The sequence below is a fragment of the Nerophis ophidion genome, linkage group LG05, assembly GCF_033978795.1.
Source record: "Nerophis ophidion isolate RoL-2023_Sa linkage group LG05, RoL_Noph_v1.0, whole genome shotgun sequence".
Lineage (NCBI taxonomy): Eukaryota > Metazoa > Chordata > Actinopteri > Syngnathiformes > Syngnathidae > Nerophis > Nerophis ophidion.
Window position 1 is genome coordinate 1819850 of NC_084615.1, and position 21654 is coordinate 1841503.

The 21654-nt window shown below is 41.1% G+C and overlaps 1 protein-coding gene across 1 annotated transcript; it reads right to left on the reverse strand.

The window, feature by feature from the left end:
- Positions 1-336: 336 nt before the first annotated feature.
- zdhhc15b (zinc finger DHHC-type palmitoyltransferase 15b) lies at positions 337-21411 on the reverse strand. The gene is made up of 11 exons (XM_061899681.1): positions 21243-21411; positions 20934-20960; positions 15270-15364; positions 9927-10047; positions 9503-9572; positions 8219-8251; positions 8021-8141; positions 7804-7936; positions 7609-7735; positions 5872-5987; positions 337-1965 (listed from the first exon to the last, which is right to left on the reverse strand). Exons 1-11 carry the CDS (start codon positions 21358-21360, stop codon positions 1922-1924), a joined length of 1005 nt encoding a protein of 334 aa, XP_061755665.1. The 5' UTR covers positions 21361-21411; the 3' UTR covers positions 337-1921.
- Between the last annotated feature and the right edge of the window lie 243 nt (positions 21412-21654).

Sequence of the window (21654 nt, forward strand, 5' to 3'; positions counted from 1 at the left end):
TTTCTGAAACATCCAGCCCAGCAGGACCATCAGGGACAAGGAGGATGTCTGTATCATGGTTATATTGTGATCAGTGACAGAGCAGGAAGGGTCTTGGTATACACTTGCTGTCAAATTTCCACTCATTGGTTGACATTTGACATGCACTTTTTGCCGCTAAACAGGGATCCTGTTCACAGTGTGATGTGCGACTCTGCTTTACTATGCAGCTGGATTTATGTTGACTGGGGGAACAGGAAGTGAACCAAGGTGTAGAGCAAGTGAACCAAGGTGTAGAGCAAGTGTACACGCTTGCTGGAAACAGCTATGGGGTCACCTTTAACTCAGGGTTGACGCTTGTTGAGCACATAAGTATTTAGGATATGATTCTTCATATCTCTTACATCAGGGGTGTCCAAACTTTTTCCACATGGAAAAATGTAAACATGCGGGGGCCATTTGGATATTTTTCATTTTCTAACCATAACAAAATATAAAGATTTTTATTTTTAATCCTTAGGGCTCCTGGGGAGCATAGAGGGTCTCAGTCACTAAATTATTATTCTTTTGTATTTAATGCTTGCAGTAAATTCTATATCAACTTGAAGTTGATATAAAGTAAAACAACTAAGATTCTGTCAAAGACAACTTTGTTTTTTAGAGTAAAACTGAAATATGCAGTATTTAGATAGATAGATAGTACTTTATATTCCTTCAGGAGAGTTCCTTTATTTAGCAATTAAAGCCCTCAAAAAACAATAATGCAGGACACCATTGATTTTAATTATTTAATATTTTTGAGTAATCACAGTGAAAAGTTAAATAAAATCCTACTAAATATATTTGAGATCCCAAATGTTCCCCACTCATAAAGTGATGCATTTTTATTAGTTTTTTTTTTTAAACTTTTATCACTTAAATTTCAAGATCAACTTTTGATATATCTGTCGATTTTAAGTTTGAACTATATTTTTGTTTGTTTTATGCTCTTTTGTCAAAACTTTTATATGGCAACCACACAACATATGCAATATTTTTTCCACATAAAACATTTTAAAGTGATCATTTCTAAGTAATAGTTCATGCTGGTTAGCGCCTTGCATGGCAGCTCCCTCCATCAGTGTGTGAATGGGTAAATGTGGAAGGTAGAAAAGTGCTATACAAGTGCAACCCATTTATTTATTTATTATGACATTGATTTTTTTGTTCTTTTTTTTTGTTTTGTTTGACCAATGGAAAAAAAAAAGAAAATAAAGACAAAAGGAAAAAAACAAACCGCCTGCATGGCAGCTTTGTGTCAACATTGCCACTTTTTCTCATTAGATTTCACCTCATTCCACTTTTTTTTAAATGTTTTTTTTACATTTTTGCAATACTATCAATCTTGCAGTTTTTGCAGAATGTGTGGCGGGCCGCACTTTGGACACCCCTGTCTTACATGCTTTGATATTAAATGATTTAAATAAGTCTCTTCCCTTTACCAACCTAAATGTAACAATAAAAGATGGAGAGTTGTCTAAAATACAGCACAGTCCAGAACATTCCCTGGGAAAATGGGCTCCCAAAACACAGGGCGACGTATGTAAAAGTGTTTAAGGCGCGAGCTAGCGGAGAGGAAATAAATACGATACGCTTCTTCTGTGACACAACTGAGCTTTCCGCCCAGGTAACATTAGACGAGTGCAGAAGGGGATACAGAGAAGCATGGCTTACCTCATGTACACATGATGACATGATCACATGACACACATGTACACATGTTGACATGATCACATGACACACATGTACACATGTTGACATGATCACATGACACTGTGCTTCATTCACCTTGCTGCGATGACAGGAAGCAGACGGCTGCTTGGTCACATTGTCTTTTTCACCAGAGGAAAACATCATCCACAGGTTGGGTCTGTGTGCAGCAGTCACTTCTCACATGAACGTGCTAGTCCTCCCTCTCGATGGTAACAGACAGGTGTTCATCCTCAACTGAAATGAGAGAGGGAGAGAATGTTAGTGCTCTGCATTTGTTCACCTGGTCACTAGAGGGCAGTGTTGGTGAAAAGCATAAGACAGTCACATAGTTGATCCTAGAATAACATGCTTTACTGTCATCCACCATGAGTACATGACCAAGGGACATCCTGCTCGTCTGAGAAGACGTTTAGTCTCCCATCCAAGCATCATTCATTCATTCATACTCAAAGACGAGACAGGACAGTCACAGCTCTTCTCTGAGGGATCCAAAGTATTTATGCTCTAAGGCAGTGGTTCTCAGATGGGGTACTTGAAGGTATGCCAAGGGGTACGTGAGATTTTTAAAAATATTGTAAAAATAGCAACAATTCAAAAATCCTTTAGCAATATATTCATTGAATGATTATTCAACAAAATATGAATGTAAGTTCATAAAGTGTGAAAAGAAATGCAACAATGCAATATTCAGTGTTGACAGCTAGATTTTTGTGGACATGTTCCATAAATATTGATGTTAAAGATGTATGAAGAAATGTTTATAAGTAAGTTGATGAATCCAGATGGATCTCTATTACAATCCCCAAAGAGGGCACTTTAAGTTGATGATTACTTCTATGTGGAGAAATCTGCATTTATAATTGAATCACTTGTTTATTTTTCAACAAGTTTTGTAGTTATTTTTTATATCTTTTTTTCCAAATAGTTGAAGAAAGACCACTACAAAAGAGCAATATTTTGCACTGTCATACAATTTAATAAATCAGAAAGTGATGACATAGTGCTGTATTTTACTTCTTTATCTCTTTTTTTCAACCAAAAATGCTTTGCTCGGATTAGGGGGTACTTGAATTAAAAACATGTTCAGAGAGGGAACATCACTGAAAAAAGGTTGAGAACCACTGCCTTAGAACTTAATTACAAACATTTCTTCACAAAAAAAGAAATCTTTAACATCAATATTTATGGAACATGTCCACAAAAAATGTATTTGTCAACACTGAATATTGCATTGTTGTACTTCTTTTCACAGTTTATGAACCTACATTTATATTTTGTTAAAGTATTATTCAATAATTTATAAAGGATTTTTGAATTGTTGCTATTTTTAGAATATTAAAAAAAAATCTCACATCCCTTGGCTTACCTTCAAGTACCCCCATTGGAGAACCACTTCTCTAAGGCAGTGTTTTTCAACCTTTTTTGAGTCAAGGCACATTTTTTTCATTGAAAAAATGCAGAGGCACACCAACATTAGAAAACATTAAAAATGAAACTCAGCAGACGATACTGACAGTAAAAAGTTGTTTTCAAATTCAAACTATAACTAAGCATGCATCGCTATAGCTCTTGTCTCAAAGTACTGTCACGCCGCGACTGTAGCGTTTTAGTTCTTGTCCTTTGCTGGCTTTTCCTGTTTTGTTGGTATTTTCCTGTAGCAGTTTCATTTCTTCCCTGAGCGCTATTCCCCACACCTGCTTTGTTTTAGCAATCAAGACTATTTAAGTTGTTGCTATCCTTCTTTGTACAGACATTGTTGATTGTCATGTCATGCTCGGATGTACTTTGTGGACGCCATCTCTGCTCCACAAGCTGTAAGTCTTTGCTGTTGTCCAGCATTCTGTTTTTGTTTACTTTGTAGCCAGTTCGGTTTTAGTTTTGTTCTGCATAGCCATCCCTAAGCTTTAATGTCTTTTCTTAGCGGCACTCGCCTTTTGTGTATTTTTGGTATAAGCATTAAATTATTTTTTACCTGCATACTGCCTCTAGCTGTCGTCTGCATATCGTGATCAGGACAAATCAACCCACTGATATGGAAGAGTATTACACGGTTACTCTGCCAAGCTCTAGACAGCACAGACACTCAACAACGGCACATTATTTGCAGATTGTTATTACTGCTTTGCAAAAAATACTTCAACCCAATTAGCTGAAATGACAATCTCCCATGGCACAGCAGACTATATTTCACGGCACAGTGTTTGAAAAACACTGCTCTAAGGCAGTGTCCCCAACCACCGGTCCAGGGAACGGTACCGGTCCGTGATGCATTTGCTACCGGGCCACACAGAAACATGAATTGATGTATAAACTACCGCATTTTCTTCAAATTAACTTTCGCCTGTCTGACTAAACACACCAGCAATACGATGGTTAATAGATGTATATTACAACTCCTTTGTTAGAGGACATGGGACAATGCACATTAATGGACATATAAAATGTTAATGTAGCAGATTGTAGCCTAAGGCACATTTTTTTTTTTTTTTTATCTGCCATACTTAGAAAGCTGGCCTGTGAAATGAATGCATACATTAAAAAAAGGTTGGGGAACCCTGCTCTAAGTCCCCTCCATTGTGGGTTTCAAGTGCCTCCATGACAATTGTTAGAACTGAATGGACTAACAAGGGCAATAAATACTTAGGATCCAACACCATCCCCTCAGACTAAAGCTGTCCCATCTAGTCTTTGAACCTGCATGCCAGCTTAAAAGCGTGTGAGGACATTGTAGTGTCACTGAGGGCCTGATCTACTCTAGGTTTGAGTGTACTAAAAACCCGTAGGGACTTGATAGCACACACAAAGCTGATCTACTAAACTTGTGCACAGAAAATGTGTCTTAAGTGAGCAAAAAAAGGAGCGTAATCCATTTAGAGTGTCTGTCTTCATGAATATGCAGAATATATGGTTACAGTATCTGTCTTCATGAATATGCAGAATATATGGTTGCAATCAGAACTACTGGAAAGAGAAGATGCAAATATACTGAAGAAAAAAATAAATGAAACACTTTTACTTTTGCTCCCATTTTTTATGAGTTGAACTCAAAGAGCTAAAACTTTTACTGTATACACAAAAGACATATCCCTTTTAAATATTGTTCACAAACCTGTCTAAATCTGTGTTAGTGAGCATTTCTTCTTTGCAAAGACAAACCATCCCACCTCATAGGTGTGGCATATCAAGAATCTGATTTAACAGCAAGATTATTTCACAAGTGTGCCCACATTGAAATGTACAGTTTTGCTTTATTGGGGGTCTGGTGTTGTCAGAAATGCTGTCTGTGTCTGGTGTGACCACCATTTTCCTCATGCAATGCACCACACAATTTGTTGGTTATGCCAACCAATTGTTGCTGCAGCTGTCCGGGTGGCTGGTCTAAGACGATCATGGAGGCGCAACTGCTGTATGTGGAGGTCGTGGGCTGGTGTGTTCACGCATAGTTTGCTGTTGTGAGGCCGGTTGGATGTACTGCCAAATACTATGAAATACCTTTAAGTGTGAATTGTGAAGTGAATTATATTTATATAGCGCTTTTCTCTAGTGACTCAAAGCGCTTTACATAGTGAAACCCAATATCTAAGTTACATTTAAACCAGTGTGGGTGGCACTGGGAGCAGGTGGGTAAAGTGTCTTGCCAAAGGACACAACGGCAGTGACTAGGGTGGCGGAAGCGGGAATCGAACCTGCAACCCTCAAGTTGCTGGCACGGCCACTCTACCAACCGAGCTAGAGACGGCTTATGGTAGAGAAATGAACACTTCACATGCAACAGCTCTGGTGGACATTCCTGCAGTCAACATGCCAACTACACGCTCCCTCAAAACCTGCGACATCTGTGGCATTACACTGTGTGATAAAACTGCACATTTCAGAGTGGCCTTTTATTGTAGGCAGCCTAAGGTACACCTGTGCAATAATCATGCTGTCTTAAATCTTAATGTGCCACACCTGGGAGGTGGGATGGATTATCATGGCAGAAAAGAAATGCTCACTAATACGGATTTAGACAGATTTGTGAACAATATTTGAGAGAAATAGGTATTCTGTGTATATAGTAAAAGTTTTGTTGGGCGCAAAAACGAAAGCGTTTATGTTGATAAGACACATTAAGAAGTACATTTGACATGAGTTACTCACCCCAGCTTCCTTCCTCTGAGGCGTCGTCTGACTCCTCCCAAATCTCCTCGCTGGCTAGCAAGGGGTTTTGACACTCTCTCCGATTCTTTAAGGGGAAGTAGTGGCCGTTCCCTTGGCTGAAAAGAACATTACGCAAAAGCTTGTTGCAGGAATAAAAACACAAATAATTGTTTACTTTGACTAGCATCAATTCTGATGTATATCTATAATATAAAAGATATAGCACAAGGTTGAGAATTTACAATTGTTTTCTAATGTCCTTTTGTCTTATTCATCTAGCATGTGAGTTTACAAGTACTGAGCGCGCTGTCATAGCCTCTTTAACTTTTCAATGGCTCTTAAGCTTTATATCCGTCCTGCTTAAGGCTTTTAGGACATAATGGTGTACCATTATATACGGTCTATAAGCTGCTACTTTGTACCTACCATAATGCGCTAACTTATGGATTTTTCCGCGTTCACAGACCGCCAATGAATTTTGCCTTGTCAAGCAGACCAATGAAATTGTTGAACGGGTCACTGTACACCAATGAAACTGTTCATATTAAATCAAACGCACTCACACGATCATTCAGTCAGCCGTTTAGCACGTTATGAACTCGGCCTCGTCATTGAGAATACGTGACAAAATGCAGACGACGCAGCTCCGAAGCCGAAGATTAACACGAACATCGAAAAAGAAAAAAACCTGAAGTACAGAGCGGAAAATCCACCACGAAAGGCTGCCGCATGCTGAACAACACTTCAGCAGTTTCAGCGTGCAGGAAGAGGAGAAAGATGAAAACCGCGCTCAGCGACGTCTCCGATAAGTTACTGCACGCCGTGTGATGAGATGAACATTATACATTATGTGATGATTTACTTTCTTGAAGAAGTTTGATAACCCCCTTCTTCGTTTCAAATAACATCTCTTGTTGGCGCTAGGGCTTCACGGTGGTAGAGGGGTTTGTGCGTCTGCCTCACAATACGAAGGTCCTGAGTAGTCTGGACTCGGGATCTTTCTGTGTGGAGTTTGCATGTTCTCCCCGTAAATGCGTGGGTTCCCTCCGGGTACTCCGGCTTCCTCCCACTTCCAAAGACATGCACCTGGGGATAGGTTGATTGACAACACTAAATGGTCCCCAGTGTGTAAATGTTGTCTATCTGTGTTGGCCCTGCGATGAGGCCCCGACTTGTCCAGGGTGTACCCCGCCTTCCGCCCGATTGTAGCTGAGATAGGCGCCAGCACCCCCCACGACCCCAAAGGGAATAAGCGGTATAAAATTGGATGGATGGATGTTGGCGCTATGATTTATGTCAATCCAGCTGGTGCAGCTGCTCTCCGAGGTATAAGCGCTCCCTTTTAACTGCAGACTAACCAACAGATTGAATCTGATGCAAGTGTTAGCTTTGGAGATGAAAATGTACAGGGAGATTCCAGAATAGTCACTCTCCTTGATCTAAAAATGAAGCTGTGACTGTCTACCACAATTTAATTTCTTGATTTATTTTTAGTGCTTCTTAAAACCAGAAAGTTGCCATTTGAAATGTCTGTAGTTTTGAGTCATGTCTGTTATGTGTTCTTTTACAAAATTAAACAACTGAATGAACATTCTCCAAGACTGGTGATTCCATATTTTTTACAAGGGTTGCAACATAAGCTGGCTGGTGGTGTGATGTATATATTTTTTGGTTAAAAAAAATGTACAGACCCTTTTAGCTGTTAAGCAGAATAGCTAATCTCCATATTGAACTCACCTTGTAAAAACTGGAATAAACCACAGTCTCCGGTCTTTTCCGAACACTTGCTGCAGATTTCTGCGTATGCCAATGTTAAAGCCATGTCGGTCTGGTCCGTTGACAAAAACCGGAGCAGAGAAAGCCTCTGGAAAAAATGAGGGGAAAATGTCACACACTTTCTTAGCATTTTATGTAATTCCTTTTGTGACGAACCTAAAGTGGATCTGTTTTTGGCCACCAACCAGCAGTGATAACCGAAGAGGAACATGAGACTGACAAAGAACATGAGTGCCACAAACATGAGAAAGAGGACATGGAACTTTGCAGGCCCATTTGGCAAGTCCCCCTAGGAAAGACAGTAACAAGACAATTAGAATGTTACGCTCAGGTCAAATTAATGCCAGTACTGCACATTTTTAATGACACTTACCACCCAGAATTTGATGAAGTACTGAAAGACAGTGGCTGCGATGAATATGCAGTAAAGCATGGAATAGGAGAGGAAAAGCAGGAAATACTTGTAGTTGGAAAAGCCCACGCAGTTATTCACCCTGAGAGATCGTCACAACATTAGATCAAGAAGACACAAATGTGCTAAAAGTTTATTAAAATGGAATCTCAAACTTGCCAGGGACAGTGATGGTCCATTTTCAAAACACACCTTTTAAAGAAAAAAAAAAGAAAAAAAAGTATTTTTGATTAAATCATGTAAAATGCACTTTTAGTCGTTTACAATGAAACAAACAGAGAGAATAAAAAAGAAATTAAATGTATTTATTCCTGAACTAAACACCCACTTTCCTATAGGGCTTCAGCCATCGATTATTTAGTAATCAGGTAATCTAGCAATTAGTTTGTTCAATGAATTCCATAAAACACACTTTATTTGAAAAAAATAATTTTTTCTTGCCATAACTGTAATTTTTGTACATTGTCAACAGTGAAATTGCACTTTTAATGTGTGCATTACTGGAAAAAAATTAATTGAATAATAAAATAATAATAATATATATATATATATATATATATATATATATATATATATATATATATATATATATATATATATATATATATACATACACACGGTACGGTATAGCTCGGTTGGTAGAGTGGCCGTGACAGCAACTTGAGGGTTGCAGGTTCGATTCCCGCTTGCGCCATCCTAGTCACTGCCGTTGTGTCCTTGGGCAAGACACTTTACCCACCTGCTCCCAGTGCCACCCACACTGCTTTAAATGTAACTTAGATATTGGGTTTCACTATGTAAAGCGCTTTGAGTCACTAGAGAAAAGCGCTATATAAATATAATTCACTTCACACACACATGAATTCATGCACACATATGTATATATAATCTAATATAAATACATGTTTTCATTTTTTATTAAATCCATGCTGTTAGCCGCCACATGACCATGTGTACTGTCTTGCAGCGCCCGTGCGGTGACTATGCCCGCATATTTAAAGTCCCTGGCACACCTTTGGGTCCAGATTCTAAAAATTATCTAAGCTTTTTACTAATTCAATGAATTTGATTATTTGTTGCAGCCCTACCTTACTAAAAACTAGGGTTTGACCGATTATCTGCGCGGACATTTGGCTTTTTGACAAATATATTGTGCTATATCATTATGTAAATGATGTGTAAATTATCTTTAAATGAACTTTATTTAGTACACAATAACTTCATGTTCTGTTGTAAAACAAAGTTTGAAAACATGACATAATGACGTACATTTCTTACAACGCAACCCTTAAAGCTCAGTTTTACACATTCCCACACAAACACAAACTTTTGCGCCAAAACCAACTACGCAAATGAGACGATGTCGTCATTTAGCGCTGATATCCCCTTTCTTGCTTTGGTCAATCTCTAAATGAACAAATAGGAGAGGAAAGGATAACTTACATTTCACAGACCGAGCAGTGGTGACAGCGGTCAGGCTTCAGCACCTGGCAGCGGTCGCAGAACCTGATAGCTAGACAACACAAAAGGAAGGCCGGTTGAGTGCAGGACATTTGAGATGAGCATGCCTCCACTTCACTTCCTGCTTAGTCATCAGCACTGATAAAAGAGAGGCAGTGACTGACATGCTCGTACAACTTACATTGTGCACCTGTCTTAGTTCTGATCACAATCTTACATAAAGTCCTCATAGGAATTAATTGCAAATCAAATTAGTGAAAATCCCAATTTAATCAGAATTTGTGTGACAAACTTTTGTTTTAAAAAGCATTTAAATAAATCATTACAGGTCCAAAACAAAAAGGACATTCAAGCCAGTGGTGAGTGGTTAAAGACTTCTGACTGGAACCGTAAGCCAAAGTCTTACCTCCAGACTGAGCTCGGGTATAGATGGGAAGCTTCTTAGCAATCTCTACCAGGATTTGTTTCTGTGCATCCGGCCTCTCCTCCATCTCGTATTGTTCCTTTTCTGAGTACGACAGCTGAAACTAGAACAGCAAACATATTCCGTTAGCGGAGACAAGTCATGTGAAATCGCACTGTGGTAGTAATCTATTTATTTTATTGTGTTGTCCAATTGTCCAAAGGATCATGGTGGTTGTGTTTTTCATCCAGCGGTGTTTGGCAGGAATCATGTCAAGTTATAAGCAGAAGAGAGGGAATTACATGTCTCTCCAACTGACTACTTGTCTTGTTTTTCTCATCTTCTTTATCAAAATGCTGGCACTCGCAACTTTCTTTGGCTTGATGGTGACTTATTTTGCAAAAGCCACAATTTTTTTCCAACGCTATGAACCCTGTGCTTAATAGAATAATTGATTAATTTATCTTCTTATGCCGCCAATAAATTTAGCCATGTCACATCAGACCAAGGAAATTGACAAACAGGTTGCAGTGGACCAATGAAATTGTTCACATTGAATCAAACACACATTGATTCAATCAGCCGTTTAACGCATTATGTACTCACCCACATCATGAAAAAGACAATAAAATGCACACAATGCAGCACCATAGCCGACGCTGATCGACCCAGCCATCGAAAAAGAAAAAAAAAAGGCACCGCACAGAACGGAAATCCACCACCAACCACAAAGCTCGGACCACCGCACGCCGAAAAAGGTGATTTAGCGATTTAACAAGGAGGGTTCAAATCCAGGCTCGGGATCTTTCTGTGTGGAGTTTGCATGTTCTCCCCGTGAATGCGTGGGTTCCCTCCGGGTACTCCGGCTTCCTCCCACCTCCAAAGACATGCACCTGGGGATAGGTTGATTGGCAACACTAAATTGGCCCTAGTGTGTAAATGTGAGTGTGAATGTCTATCTGTGTTGGCCCTGTGATGAGGTGGAGACTTGTCCAGGGTGTACCCGTCTTCCGCCCGATTGTAGCTGAGTTAGGCACCAGCGCCCCCCACGACCCCAAAGGGAATAAGTGGTAGAAAACGGACAGAGTAGGTTACTGTATGCTGTGTTACAGGCCGTGTCTTATGTTAAATTTGTGAACAAACACACACGCTGGTGTAAATATTTCATGCTCCAATGAGTACACCTGTAGCTTATAGACTTGTGCAAAATAAGCAGCTCAGACGAGGCACCAAGCAGTGTGGGTGGGGAGCGTTTCCACAGAGTGCTTCCAGATCGGTTAGCTTGAAATGCGGGTGTCAGGGACAAACGCGGAAGGAAATTTTTACAACAAAGTTCTAAAGCTTAGTGATAAATCAGATATGTCAGATTGTAGGTGGGGGTTTTTTATACCCTTTGCATTCATATTTCACTTTGTTTGTTGCATTTCGCTTCATTGTAAAATGTTGATCGAGAGGGTGTGTGACGTTCATATGTTGTCAATATTAAGTGTTTTATCGTTGATAGTTAATATTGTAAATCCCACATTATTTTCAAGTACATTCTGGGTCTCTCATTCAGCAAAAAAAAAATTAAATTCCATTCTGTTTAAGGCGGCCTGTCATAATGTTTTTAGCATTCAATCAGACATTATCTCCATCGTGACTATAAATAGTAAATTTTTGTTCAAATAAAATTGTTAAAACTGTACCTCTGAGTAACACTGTAAGCTTATTGACATTAAAGGAAACAACACCCTGGTCTTTCATGGTCACCCACCGTGGTTACAGTGTGGGCAAGATCTCCATATGCTTCATCACATTCTGGTGAGGCAAAAAAAGCATTTTTCCCCCCAAGGTCACACGATTTCAGAAGAATTGTTCTATGACACAAGAGTCAAACTCAAGGCTCGGGGCCAGATTCGGCCCGACACCTCATTTTATGCGGCCCGCAAAAGCCTGTGAATATTTCATCTTTCATACTAAATGTTTTCATTGTCTCCATATGAAATTTCATATGTTTTAAACTTGGATATATATACAAATATTCAATTGTTATTAGTACGAATCTTTGGGCACCTCGCCATTCGTTTCAGATTCTTGGGGTAAGGATTTCATTTATAATCGATACTGGATTCAACACAATTCTCAATTCAAAGTTATTTTTGCAATGTATTATTTGGTATAAAAATAACAACACCTTAACAAAACAGCTTATAGATTAGAAACCTTTTGGTTGCTGATGTATCACACATACGTGCACCAAGCAAGCAAAGAGATGGCCGAAATTTTTTTTTTATTTTTATAAATTCGACAAAAATGTTTATAAATTCAATTTTTTTGAATCACTAAATCACAAATCGGGATTCCAACGTGATAAAAAAAAAAAGCTTTTGTTAGCGCCACAAACTTTTATATACCATATGATGGTTTGTGAAAATAATAAATACTTAAATATCTGCTTGTCACCTTGACTAGCGATTTCAAAGTAAGCTGTCCATCAATTTGTATGTGCGAAAAATGCATCGGCAATAATATGACGCGATTATTTATATATTATTTATTAATATATATTTAAAATTCTTCCGTTCACTGTTACAAGCGGCCCTCTGAGAGCAGCCATGACTGCTATGTGGCCCTCCATGAAAACAAGTTCGACACCACTATTCTATCCATCCATCCATCCATTTTCTGCCGCTTGTCCCTTTCAGGGTCGCGGGGGATGCTGGAGCCTATCTCAGCTGCATTTGGGCGGAAAGCAGGGTACACCCTGGACAAGTCGCCACCTCATCACGAGCCAACACTGTAATACATTAAATTTCATATGTTTTAAACATTGATATACAAACCCCGTTTCCATATGTGTTGGGGAATTGTGTTAGATGTAAATATAAACAGAATACAATGATTTGCAAATCCTTTTCAAGCCATATTCAGTTGAATATGCTACAAAGACAACATATTTGATGTTCAAACACAAACATTTTTTTTTTGCAAATAATCATTAACTTTGGAATTTGATGCCAGCAACACGTGACAAAGAAGTTGGGAAAGGTGGCAATAAATACTGATAAAGTTGGAGAATGCTCATCAAACACTTATTGGGAACATCCCACAGGTGTGCAGGCTAATTGGGAACAGGTGGGTGCCATGATTGGGTATAAAAGCAGCTTCCCAAAAAATGCTCAGTCTTTCACAAGAAAGGATGGGGCGAGGTACACCCCTTTGTCCACGACTGTGTGAGCAAATAGTCAAACAGTTTAAGAACGTTTCTCAAAGTGCAATTGCAAGAAATTTAGGGACTTCAACATCTACGCTCCATAATATCATCAAAGGGTTCAGAGAATCTGGAGAAATCACTCCACGTAAGCGGCATGGCCGGAAACCAACATTGAATGACCGTGACCTTTGATCCCTCAGACGGCACTGTATCAAAAACCGATATCAATCTCGAAAGCATATCACCACATGGGCTCAGGAACACTTCAGAAAACCACTGTCCCTAAATACAGTTTGTCGCTACATCTGTAAGTGCAAGTTAAAACTCTACTATGCAAAGCAAAAGCCATTTATCAACAACCGCCGGCTTCTCTGGGCCCGAGATCATCTAAGATGGACTGATGCAAAGTGGAAAAGTGTTCTGTGGTCTGACGAGTCCACATTTCAAATTTTTTGGGGAAACTGTGGACGTCGTGTCCTCTGGAACAAAGAAGAAAAGAACCATCCGGATTGTTCTAGGCGCAAAGTTCAAAAGTCAGCATGTGTGATGGTATGGGGGTGTATTAGTGCCCAAGGCATGACTAACTTACACATTAGTGAAGGAACCATTAATGCCAATAAGTACATACAGGTTTTGGAGCAACTTATGTTGCCATCCAAGCAACGTTATCATGGACGCTCCTGCTTATTTCAGCAAGACAATACCAAGCCACGTGTTACAACAGCGTGGCTTCGTAAAAAAAAAAAAAGAGTGCGGGTACTTTCCTGGCCCGCCTGCAGTCCAGACCTGTCTCCCATCGAAAATGTGTGGCGCATTATGAAGTGTAAAATACGACGGCAGAGACCCCGGACTGTTGAACGACTGAAGCTCTACATAAAACAAGAATGGGAAAGAATTCCACTTTCAAAGCTTCAACAATTAGTTTCCTCAGTTCCCAAACGTTTATTGAGTGTTGTTAAAAGAAAAGGTGATGTAACACAGTGGTGAACATGCGCTTTCCCAACTACTTTAGCATGTGATGCAGCCATGAAATTCTAAGTTAATTATTATTTGCAAAAAAAAAATAAAGTTTATGAGTTTGAACATCAAAAATCTTGTGTTTGTAGTGCATTCAACTGAATTTGGGTTGAAAATGATTTGCAAATCATTGTATTCTGTTTATATTTACATCCAACACAATTTCCCAACTCATATGGAAACGGGGTTGGTATATACAAATATTCAATTGTTATTGGTATGAAACTTTGGGCACTTCGCTTTTTGATTCAGATTCTTGTGGTGAGGATTGGATTCATAATCGATACTGGATTCAACACGATTCTCGATTCAAACAGATTTCTACAATGTGTTGTTTGGTATAATAACACCTTAAAAAAACGGCTTACAGGATACAAAACGTCCTTTTAGTTGCTGACGTATGACACATACATGCACTACGTAAGCATGGACAAAAATAAAATAAAAAATGTTTTAAATAAATTCAATTTTTGAACATTACTAAAAAAAAAAATAAAAATAAAAAATCAGGATTTAAATGTGATAAACATTTTTTTAGCACCCCTAACTTCCATATACCGTATGATAGTTTGTAAAAATAACAATAAATACTTAAATATCTGCTTGTCACCTTGACTTACGATTTCAAAGAAAGTTATCCATCAATTTGTACGTACAAAAATCCATTTATCCATCCATCCATTTCCTACCGCTTGTCCCATTCGGGTCACGGGTGGTTCTGGAGCCTATCTCAGCTGCATTCAGGCGGAAGGCGGGGTACACCCTGGACAAGTCGTCACCTCATCACAGGGCCAACACAGATAGACAACATTCACACTAGTGTTGCCAATCTACCTAGTCCCAGGTGCATGTTTTTGGAGGTGGGAAGAAGCCGGAGTCACAGGGAGAACATGCAAACTCCACACAGAAAGATAACAAGCCCGGGATTGAACTTAGCACCTTCGTATTGTGAGGCACATGCACAAACCCCTCCTCCACCGTGCTGCCCATACAAAAATCAAATAACCAAATTCATAGGCAATAATATAATGAGGCGATAATACTTTCATACTCTTCTATTCACTGTTTCAAGGGGCCCCCACGACTGCGATGAAAACAAGTTAGACACCCCTGTTGCGTGAATACCCAAATACCTTCTTGCATGGTGAAGAAGGAGGTGTAAAGATGGACTGCCAGTAGGTCCAGGAAAACATCCCAAAGCACACATGGAACACCAGTAAATAGGCCACTGCAAACACAAACATTAGGATTATATCTCAGGGCATGCAATCGATCGCAACTGGACTGCTTGGTTTGTCTTGAAAGACGGTGCGGAGATGACAATGACCTGTATGAATGAGAACATTAGGATTATACTGATAAACGCTATATTGCCAAACTTATTTGGCCACCTGCCTTGACTCACATGAACTTCAAGTGCCATCCCATTCCTAACCCATAGGACTCAATATAATGTGGGTCCACCTTTTGCAGCTATTATAGCTTCAACTCTTCTGGGAAGGCTGTCCACAAGGTTGCGGAGTGTGTTAATAGGAATTTTCGACCAATCTTCCAAAAGCGCATTGGTGAGGTCACACACTAATGTTGGTCGAGGAGGCCTGGCTTCCAGTCTTCGTATTAATTCATCCCACATGTGTTCTATCAGGTTCAGATCAAGACTCTGTGCAGGCCAGTCAAGTTCATACACACCAGACTGTCTTCCATGTCTTTATGGACCTTGCTTTGTGCACTGGTCCACAGTCATGTTGGAAGAGGAAGGTGCCCGCTCTAAACTGTTCCCACAAGGTTGGGAGCATGGAATTGTCCAAAATGTTTTGGTATCCTGAAACATTCAAAGTTCCTTTCACTGGAACTAAGGGGCCAAGCCCAACTCCTGAAACACAACCCCACACCATAATTCCTCCTCCACCAAACTGTACACTCGGCACAATGCAGTCTGAAATGTAGCGTTCTCCTGGCAACCTCCAAACCCAGACTCGTCCATCAGATTGCCAGATGGAAAAACGTGACTCATCACTCCGGAGAAGGTGTCTCCACTCCGCTTGAGTCCAGTGGCGACGTGCTTTACACCACCGCATCCGACGCTTTGCATTGGACTTGGTGATGTATGGCTTGGATGCAGCTACTCGGCCAAAGTAAGCCCATTCCATGAAGCTCTCTGCGTACTGTACGTGGGCTAATTGTAAGGTCACATGAAGTTTGGAGCTTTGTAGCAACCGACTGGGCAGAAAGTCGGCGACCATTTTGCACTCTGCATTTCAGCCTCCGCTGACCCCTCTGTCGGTTTACGTGGCCTACCACTTGGTGGCTGAGTTGCTGTTGTTCCCAAGCACTTTCAATTTCTTACAGAAAAGGCGACAGTTGACTTTGAAATATTTAGGAGCGAGGAAATTTCACGACTGGATTTGTTGAACAGGTGGCATCCTTTGACCATACTTGCCAACCTTGACACCAGGGACGTGCACATGATTATAGAGGGGCAAGGGCTCAAAGTCAGAAAAGGGCAGGACATTTTTTTGGGTCCTTTACACAATATGGAAATTAATATAAAATTAACTTTGCTAATAGGAAGCTAACTACTTAGCTGTGTGTCCTTTGTACGTAAAAGTGATTGCCATTTCCTTTGTGTCAACAAATTATTGTCATAATGAGTTAATTCACATTATCATAGGCTTGGAAGACATGAAAAGCAACAAAACACTGGTTTATTATTAGGCTATTTTTTGTTAAAGATAAGCACTTTAATATTGAACATTGAACAGAGCAACATGAACTTTGAAAAAAATAATAATAAATAAATACCCAAATGAAAAAAACTTCAATGTGAAAATCTGTCCTTCCTTTAACTTGATGAAAACACCATCAAGTTGTAACTTATGGTCTTTCTCACTTAATGCTCGGACTAAACAACTGAAACGCAATACAACTTTATATCTAAACCTCTACTGTGAGAGAGATGTGATCCGCCGTAAACACAGTGGATTTTATTTAGAAAGTTAACCCGGTGTTTTATTTTGTATTTTGTACACTACTTCCTGTCCCGCACCATCAGGTCTGCTCTGTGCGGAATAGATGCGCCGTGCTCCGACGTCCGGCAAAAACAGAAGCTGACACATTGAATAATATAATAATACAGCGTTTTTCTGAACTATGAGCCATATTAGATGCTGAACAAGTGGACGGCGACTAGACCATAACTTACAGGTTCAAGTTGCTCCACTGTCACGTCTCCTCAGGGCCGCAGTTAGCTCTCTCTCCTTTTACTTACTCACTCACTCGCCCTCTCTCTCTTTCTCTGGCGGAAGCGGCAGGCTCAAACAACCCGGTATTACATGAAAACGTGGAGTTTTTGTACCGCTGGTTTTTTTTGTTTTGTTTTGTTTTTTTACATCCCTAATAGGAATTTATTAATGTTTAAAGAAAAAAAACAAAAAAACACACACACACACACACACAGGCAGAGGGCACTTTTTAAGACGAGGCAAAAAAGGGCACCCATAGGGCCCTTTGTGTGCACGTGCCAGCTTGACACCTCCGAATTCGGGAAATGGGGGGTTGGGGTGGTGGCAGGGCAGGGTTGAGGAGGGGGGGTTTGTGGGGGCCTGGGGTTGTATATGGTAGCGTCCTGGAAGAGTTAGTGCTGCAAGGGTTTCTGGGTATTTGTTCTTTTGTGTAGCTGAGCGCCGGCGGTCGAAAGTGTGGCTTTATTTTACTAAAAAAAATGAAATAATCGGCAAAATATAACACGTGCGACAGGACTGTTTCGTGCTTAGGAGGGTGCACGTCGAACATGATGAAGCACCTCCGAGTTCATGGAGTACAAATAAATGCGTGCCCCGTCTTCGACGCGCTGCGCCGACCGTCCTCCTCTGCCTCTTCCTCTGGCTCCGGCTCCGACGCCCAGCCTGGCATCTCGGTGACTGCACTGCAGTCCGAATCCGGTAAGTAAAACAATATATATGCAATAAATAATGTGTTTTGCGCCAACATTGAGGCAGCTAACAAATTAGCCCGCTTATTTTTTCATAGACAATTTACAACCTGCTAGCCAGGCTCCGCTATGTGCTCAGCGTACTCCGTTCACCGTAGCGGCAATGGGGAAAATGTCGGTGCCACGAAGGAAGAGTGCCACAGAAAGGTCACTGCACACATAGTCAAAAGACTGCATCCCTTTTCAGAGGCGGAATCTCCAAAATTTAGGTTAATTAAGCAATAACGTTAGAGCTAAGCTAATTGATACTGGGCTAAACAGTAACAGCAACATTACATGTTTGTTTATGTTTGCAGGGATATGGTGAAAACTCTCAACCCAAAATACATACCACCTTACAGGGACTACCTGGCAAACACATTGATCCCGGCATGGTACAAGAAGAATCGGAATCGAGACAAAGAATCGGAATCGTTCGAATTCAAACGATACCCAACCCTAGCTGATAGTATATATTTGTACTAGAGACGCGCGGTTTGCGTTCTCATCCGCGGATAAACCGCGTGTCGGGCGGGTGACAGGACGAAAAAAGAGATTTTAATTAGATTCGGGCGGGTGGCGGTTGAACCATTCGGAAATATTGGATATACATGGTTCTGGGATCGGTATCCTTTACCATTCTAAGAGCCATTTGTCACAAAGCCTGTGTCACAAAGCGAAGAAGACAATAGAAGACGCAAACATTCTCTAGAATGACTGCCGACAGTCACCCAGATAATAAGTATTAGGACGTGTTAAGAAGCCATTGGCTTTGTCGCCTTCTACAACATGTACGATCTGCTTGTCAGTCCAGCAACATGTTGTGTGTGACTTCTGCAGACACACGCACACGACTGCAAGGCATACTGGGTGACACAGAGTACACTAATGGTTGTGATAGAAACAATTTTAACACTCTTAGTAATATGTGCCACGCTGTGAAGCCACACCAAACAAGAATCAATCAATCAATCAATGTTTACTTATATAGCCCTAAATCACTAGTGTCTCAAAGGGCTGCACATGACAAACACATTTCGGGAGAACATCCTACCAGTAACAAAAAATAAACGCAACACAACAAATACCCAGAATCCTTTGCATCCATGACAATTCCTGGCTATTTTATACACCCCGCTAGCAGCAAACCCCGCCACCCCCACCCCGTCCGTGCATCGGTAAGGTAGGCGGGGTTGGGTCATGGGGGGCTATAAAATATATTCAGGAATTGTCACGGATGCAAAGGATTCTGGGTATTTGTTGTGTTGCGTTTATGTTGTGTTACTGGGAGGATGTTCTCCCGAAATGTGTTTGTCATTCTTGTTTGGTGTGGCTTCACAGCGTGGCGCATTATAGTAAGAGTGTTAAAATTATTTATATCAAAACCATCAGTGTACTCTGTATCACCCAGTATGCCTTTCAATCTTGTACGTGTGATTGCGGAAGCTGCATACAACATGTTGCTGGATTAACAATTGGTTTGTACGTGTTGTTGAAGGTGTCAAAGGCAATGGCTTCACAGCACGCCCTTATTCTTGTCATCAGGATGAACACCATTGGATATCCGCGAGAACGTTAGCAGCTCCCATTGTCTTCTTTACTCTGTGAAACGGGTTTAAATAGCACTCTGAGTGGTAAAGGTGGCCGACATCTGATGTATTTCAACGGGCGGTTGGCGTGCGGTTGCCATCCATCTTCTTCCGCTTATCCAAGGTCGGGTCGCGGGGGCAACAGCCTAAGCAGAAAAACCCAGATTTTCCTCTCCCCTGCCACTTCGTCTAGCTCTTCCCGGGGGGTCCCGAGGCGTTCCCAGGCCAGCCGGGAGACATAGTCTTCCCAACGTGTCCTGGGTCTTCCCCGTGGCCTCCTACCGGTTGGACGTGCTCTTAACACCTCCCTAGGGAGGAGTTCGGGTGGCATCCTGACCAGATGCCCGAACCACCTCATCTGGCTCCTCTCCATGTGGAGGAGCAGCGGCTTTACTTTGAGTTCCTCCCGGATGGCAGAACTTCTCACCCTATCTCTAAGGCGGAGGAAACTCATTTTGGCCGCATTTACCCGTGATCTTATCCTTTCGGTCATGACCCAAAGCTCATGACCATAGGTGAGGATGGGAACGTAGATCGACCGGTAAATTGAGAGCTTTGCCTTCCGGCTCAGCTCCTTCTTCACCACAACGGATCGGTACAACGTCCGCATTACTGAAGACGCCGCACCGATCCGCCTGTCGATCTCACCATCCACTCTTCCCTCACTCGTGAACAAGACTCCTAGGTACTTGAACTCCTCCACTTGGGGCAGGGTCTCCTCCCCAACCCGGAAATGGCCTTCCACCATTTTCCGGGCAAGAACCATGGACTCGGACTTGGAGGTGCTGATTCTCATTCCGGTCGCTTCACACTCGGCTGCAAACCGATCCAGTGAGAGCTGAAGAAGATGAAGCCATCAGGACCACATCATCTGCAAAAAGCAGAGACCTAATTCTGCGGGCAGTTGCGCTTCTGATAAAATGTTGGTTCGGGTGAACGGCGGGTGGACGATGACTTTGGTGATGCGGTTGCGGATGATATAATTGCCTATCTGCACATCTCTAATTTGTACCATGAATTGATTAACATGAACCCCGACTTAAACAAGTTGAAAAACGTATTGGGGTGTTACCATTTAGTGGTCAATTGTACGGAATATGTACTGTACTGTGCAATCTACTAATAAAAGTATCAATCAATCAGAAACATTTGGACAGGTGGCCAAATACTTGAGGCAATATAGTGTATATAACATGGACACCTTTGTAGAGAAGACAAAACACATATGAATAACGCACCTTTCTCCAAAGTGTTGGACAGGGTGACTGTGGAGGAGGAAAGAAGACAACATGTTTAATACGACATTCAACGGAGCTCTTTACTCCACATATTCCCAGGCTAACAACACTATACACGCAACAATGAACGCGCTTTAACCACCTCTATATGGAAACAAAAAGACTTTAACACACATTGTAGCTTTACGAAAGCGAACTAATAAAAGGGATAAAAACACTTCCGCATAGTTTGACGGTTCCCGCTGCGGCAAACTGCGGTACATGTCCGGCTAAATATCCCCGACAAAGGGCCGCGTTGGCGGGACTCACACAGACACAACTGGAAGACGTAGGCGTAGTAGGACCACAGCAGCACGCAGGTGATGATAAGCACGGGAATCCAGGAGAAAACCCTCTGGCAGCATCTCAAGCCTCCGGAGAGCGCCATACTCCATCGAAGCGCGGAGGTGCTCTGCGCTCGGCTAGACTTCCTGGGCGTCCTGCCAACGACGTCATCGGCCGTCGATTAACTACACCTGCTGGAGGCTCACGTTGTAAACAAAAATTTGAAAAGGAATTCTACCTTTGCAACCTCATTATTTTATTGGTTAAGTTTTATATTCATAGATGTAAGTTTCTTAATACCCGTCCTATCTTTTGTGCCTTTAAAAAAGATTTGGAACTTTACATTAAAAGGCTCTCTACCTCTAACAACAAAAAAGCTGTGAAAACGATGATGCTG

Excerpts from the sequence above, each read along its gene's own strand:
- zdhhc15b (XM_061899681.1), bottom strand. The coding sequence starts at position 21,360 with ATGGCGCTCTCCGGAGGCTTGAGATGCTGCCAGAGGGTTTTCTCCTGG. Across the intron at positions 20,961-21,242 it reads CGTCTTCCAGTTGTGTCTGT|TCACCCTGTCCAACACTTTG; the intron begins GTGAGTCCCGCC and ends CCTCCTCCACAG. Across the intron at positions 8,142-8,218 it reads ATGGACCATCACTGTCCCTG|GGTGAATAACTGCGTGGGCT; the intron begins GCAAGTTTGAGA and ends ACGATCTCTCAG.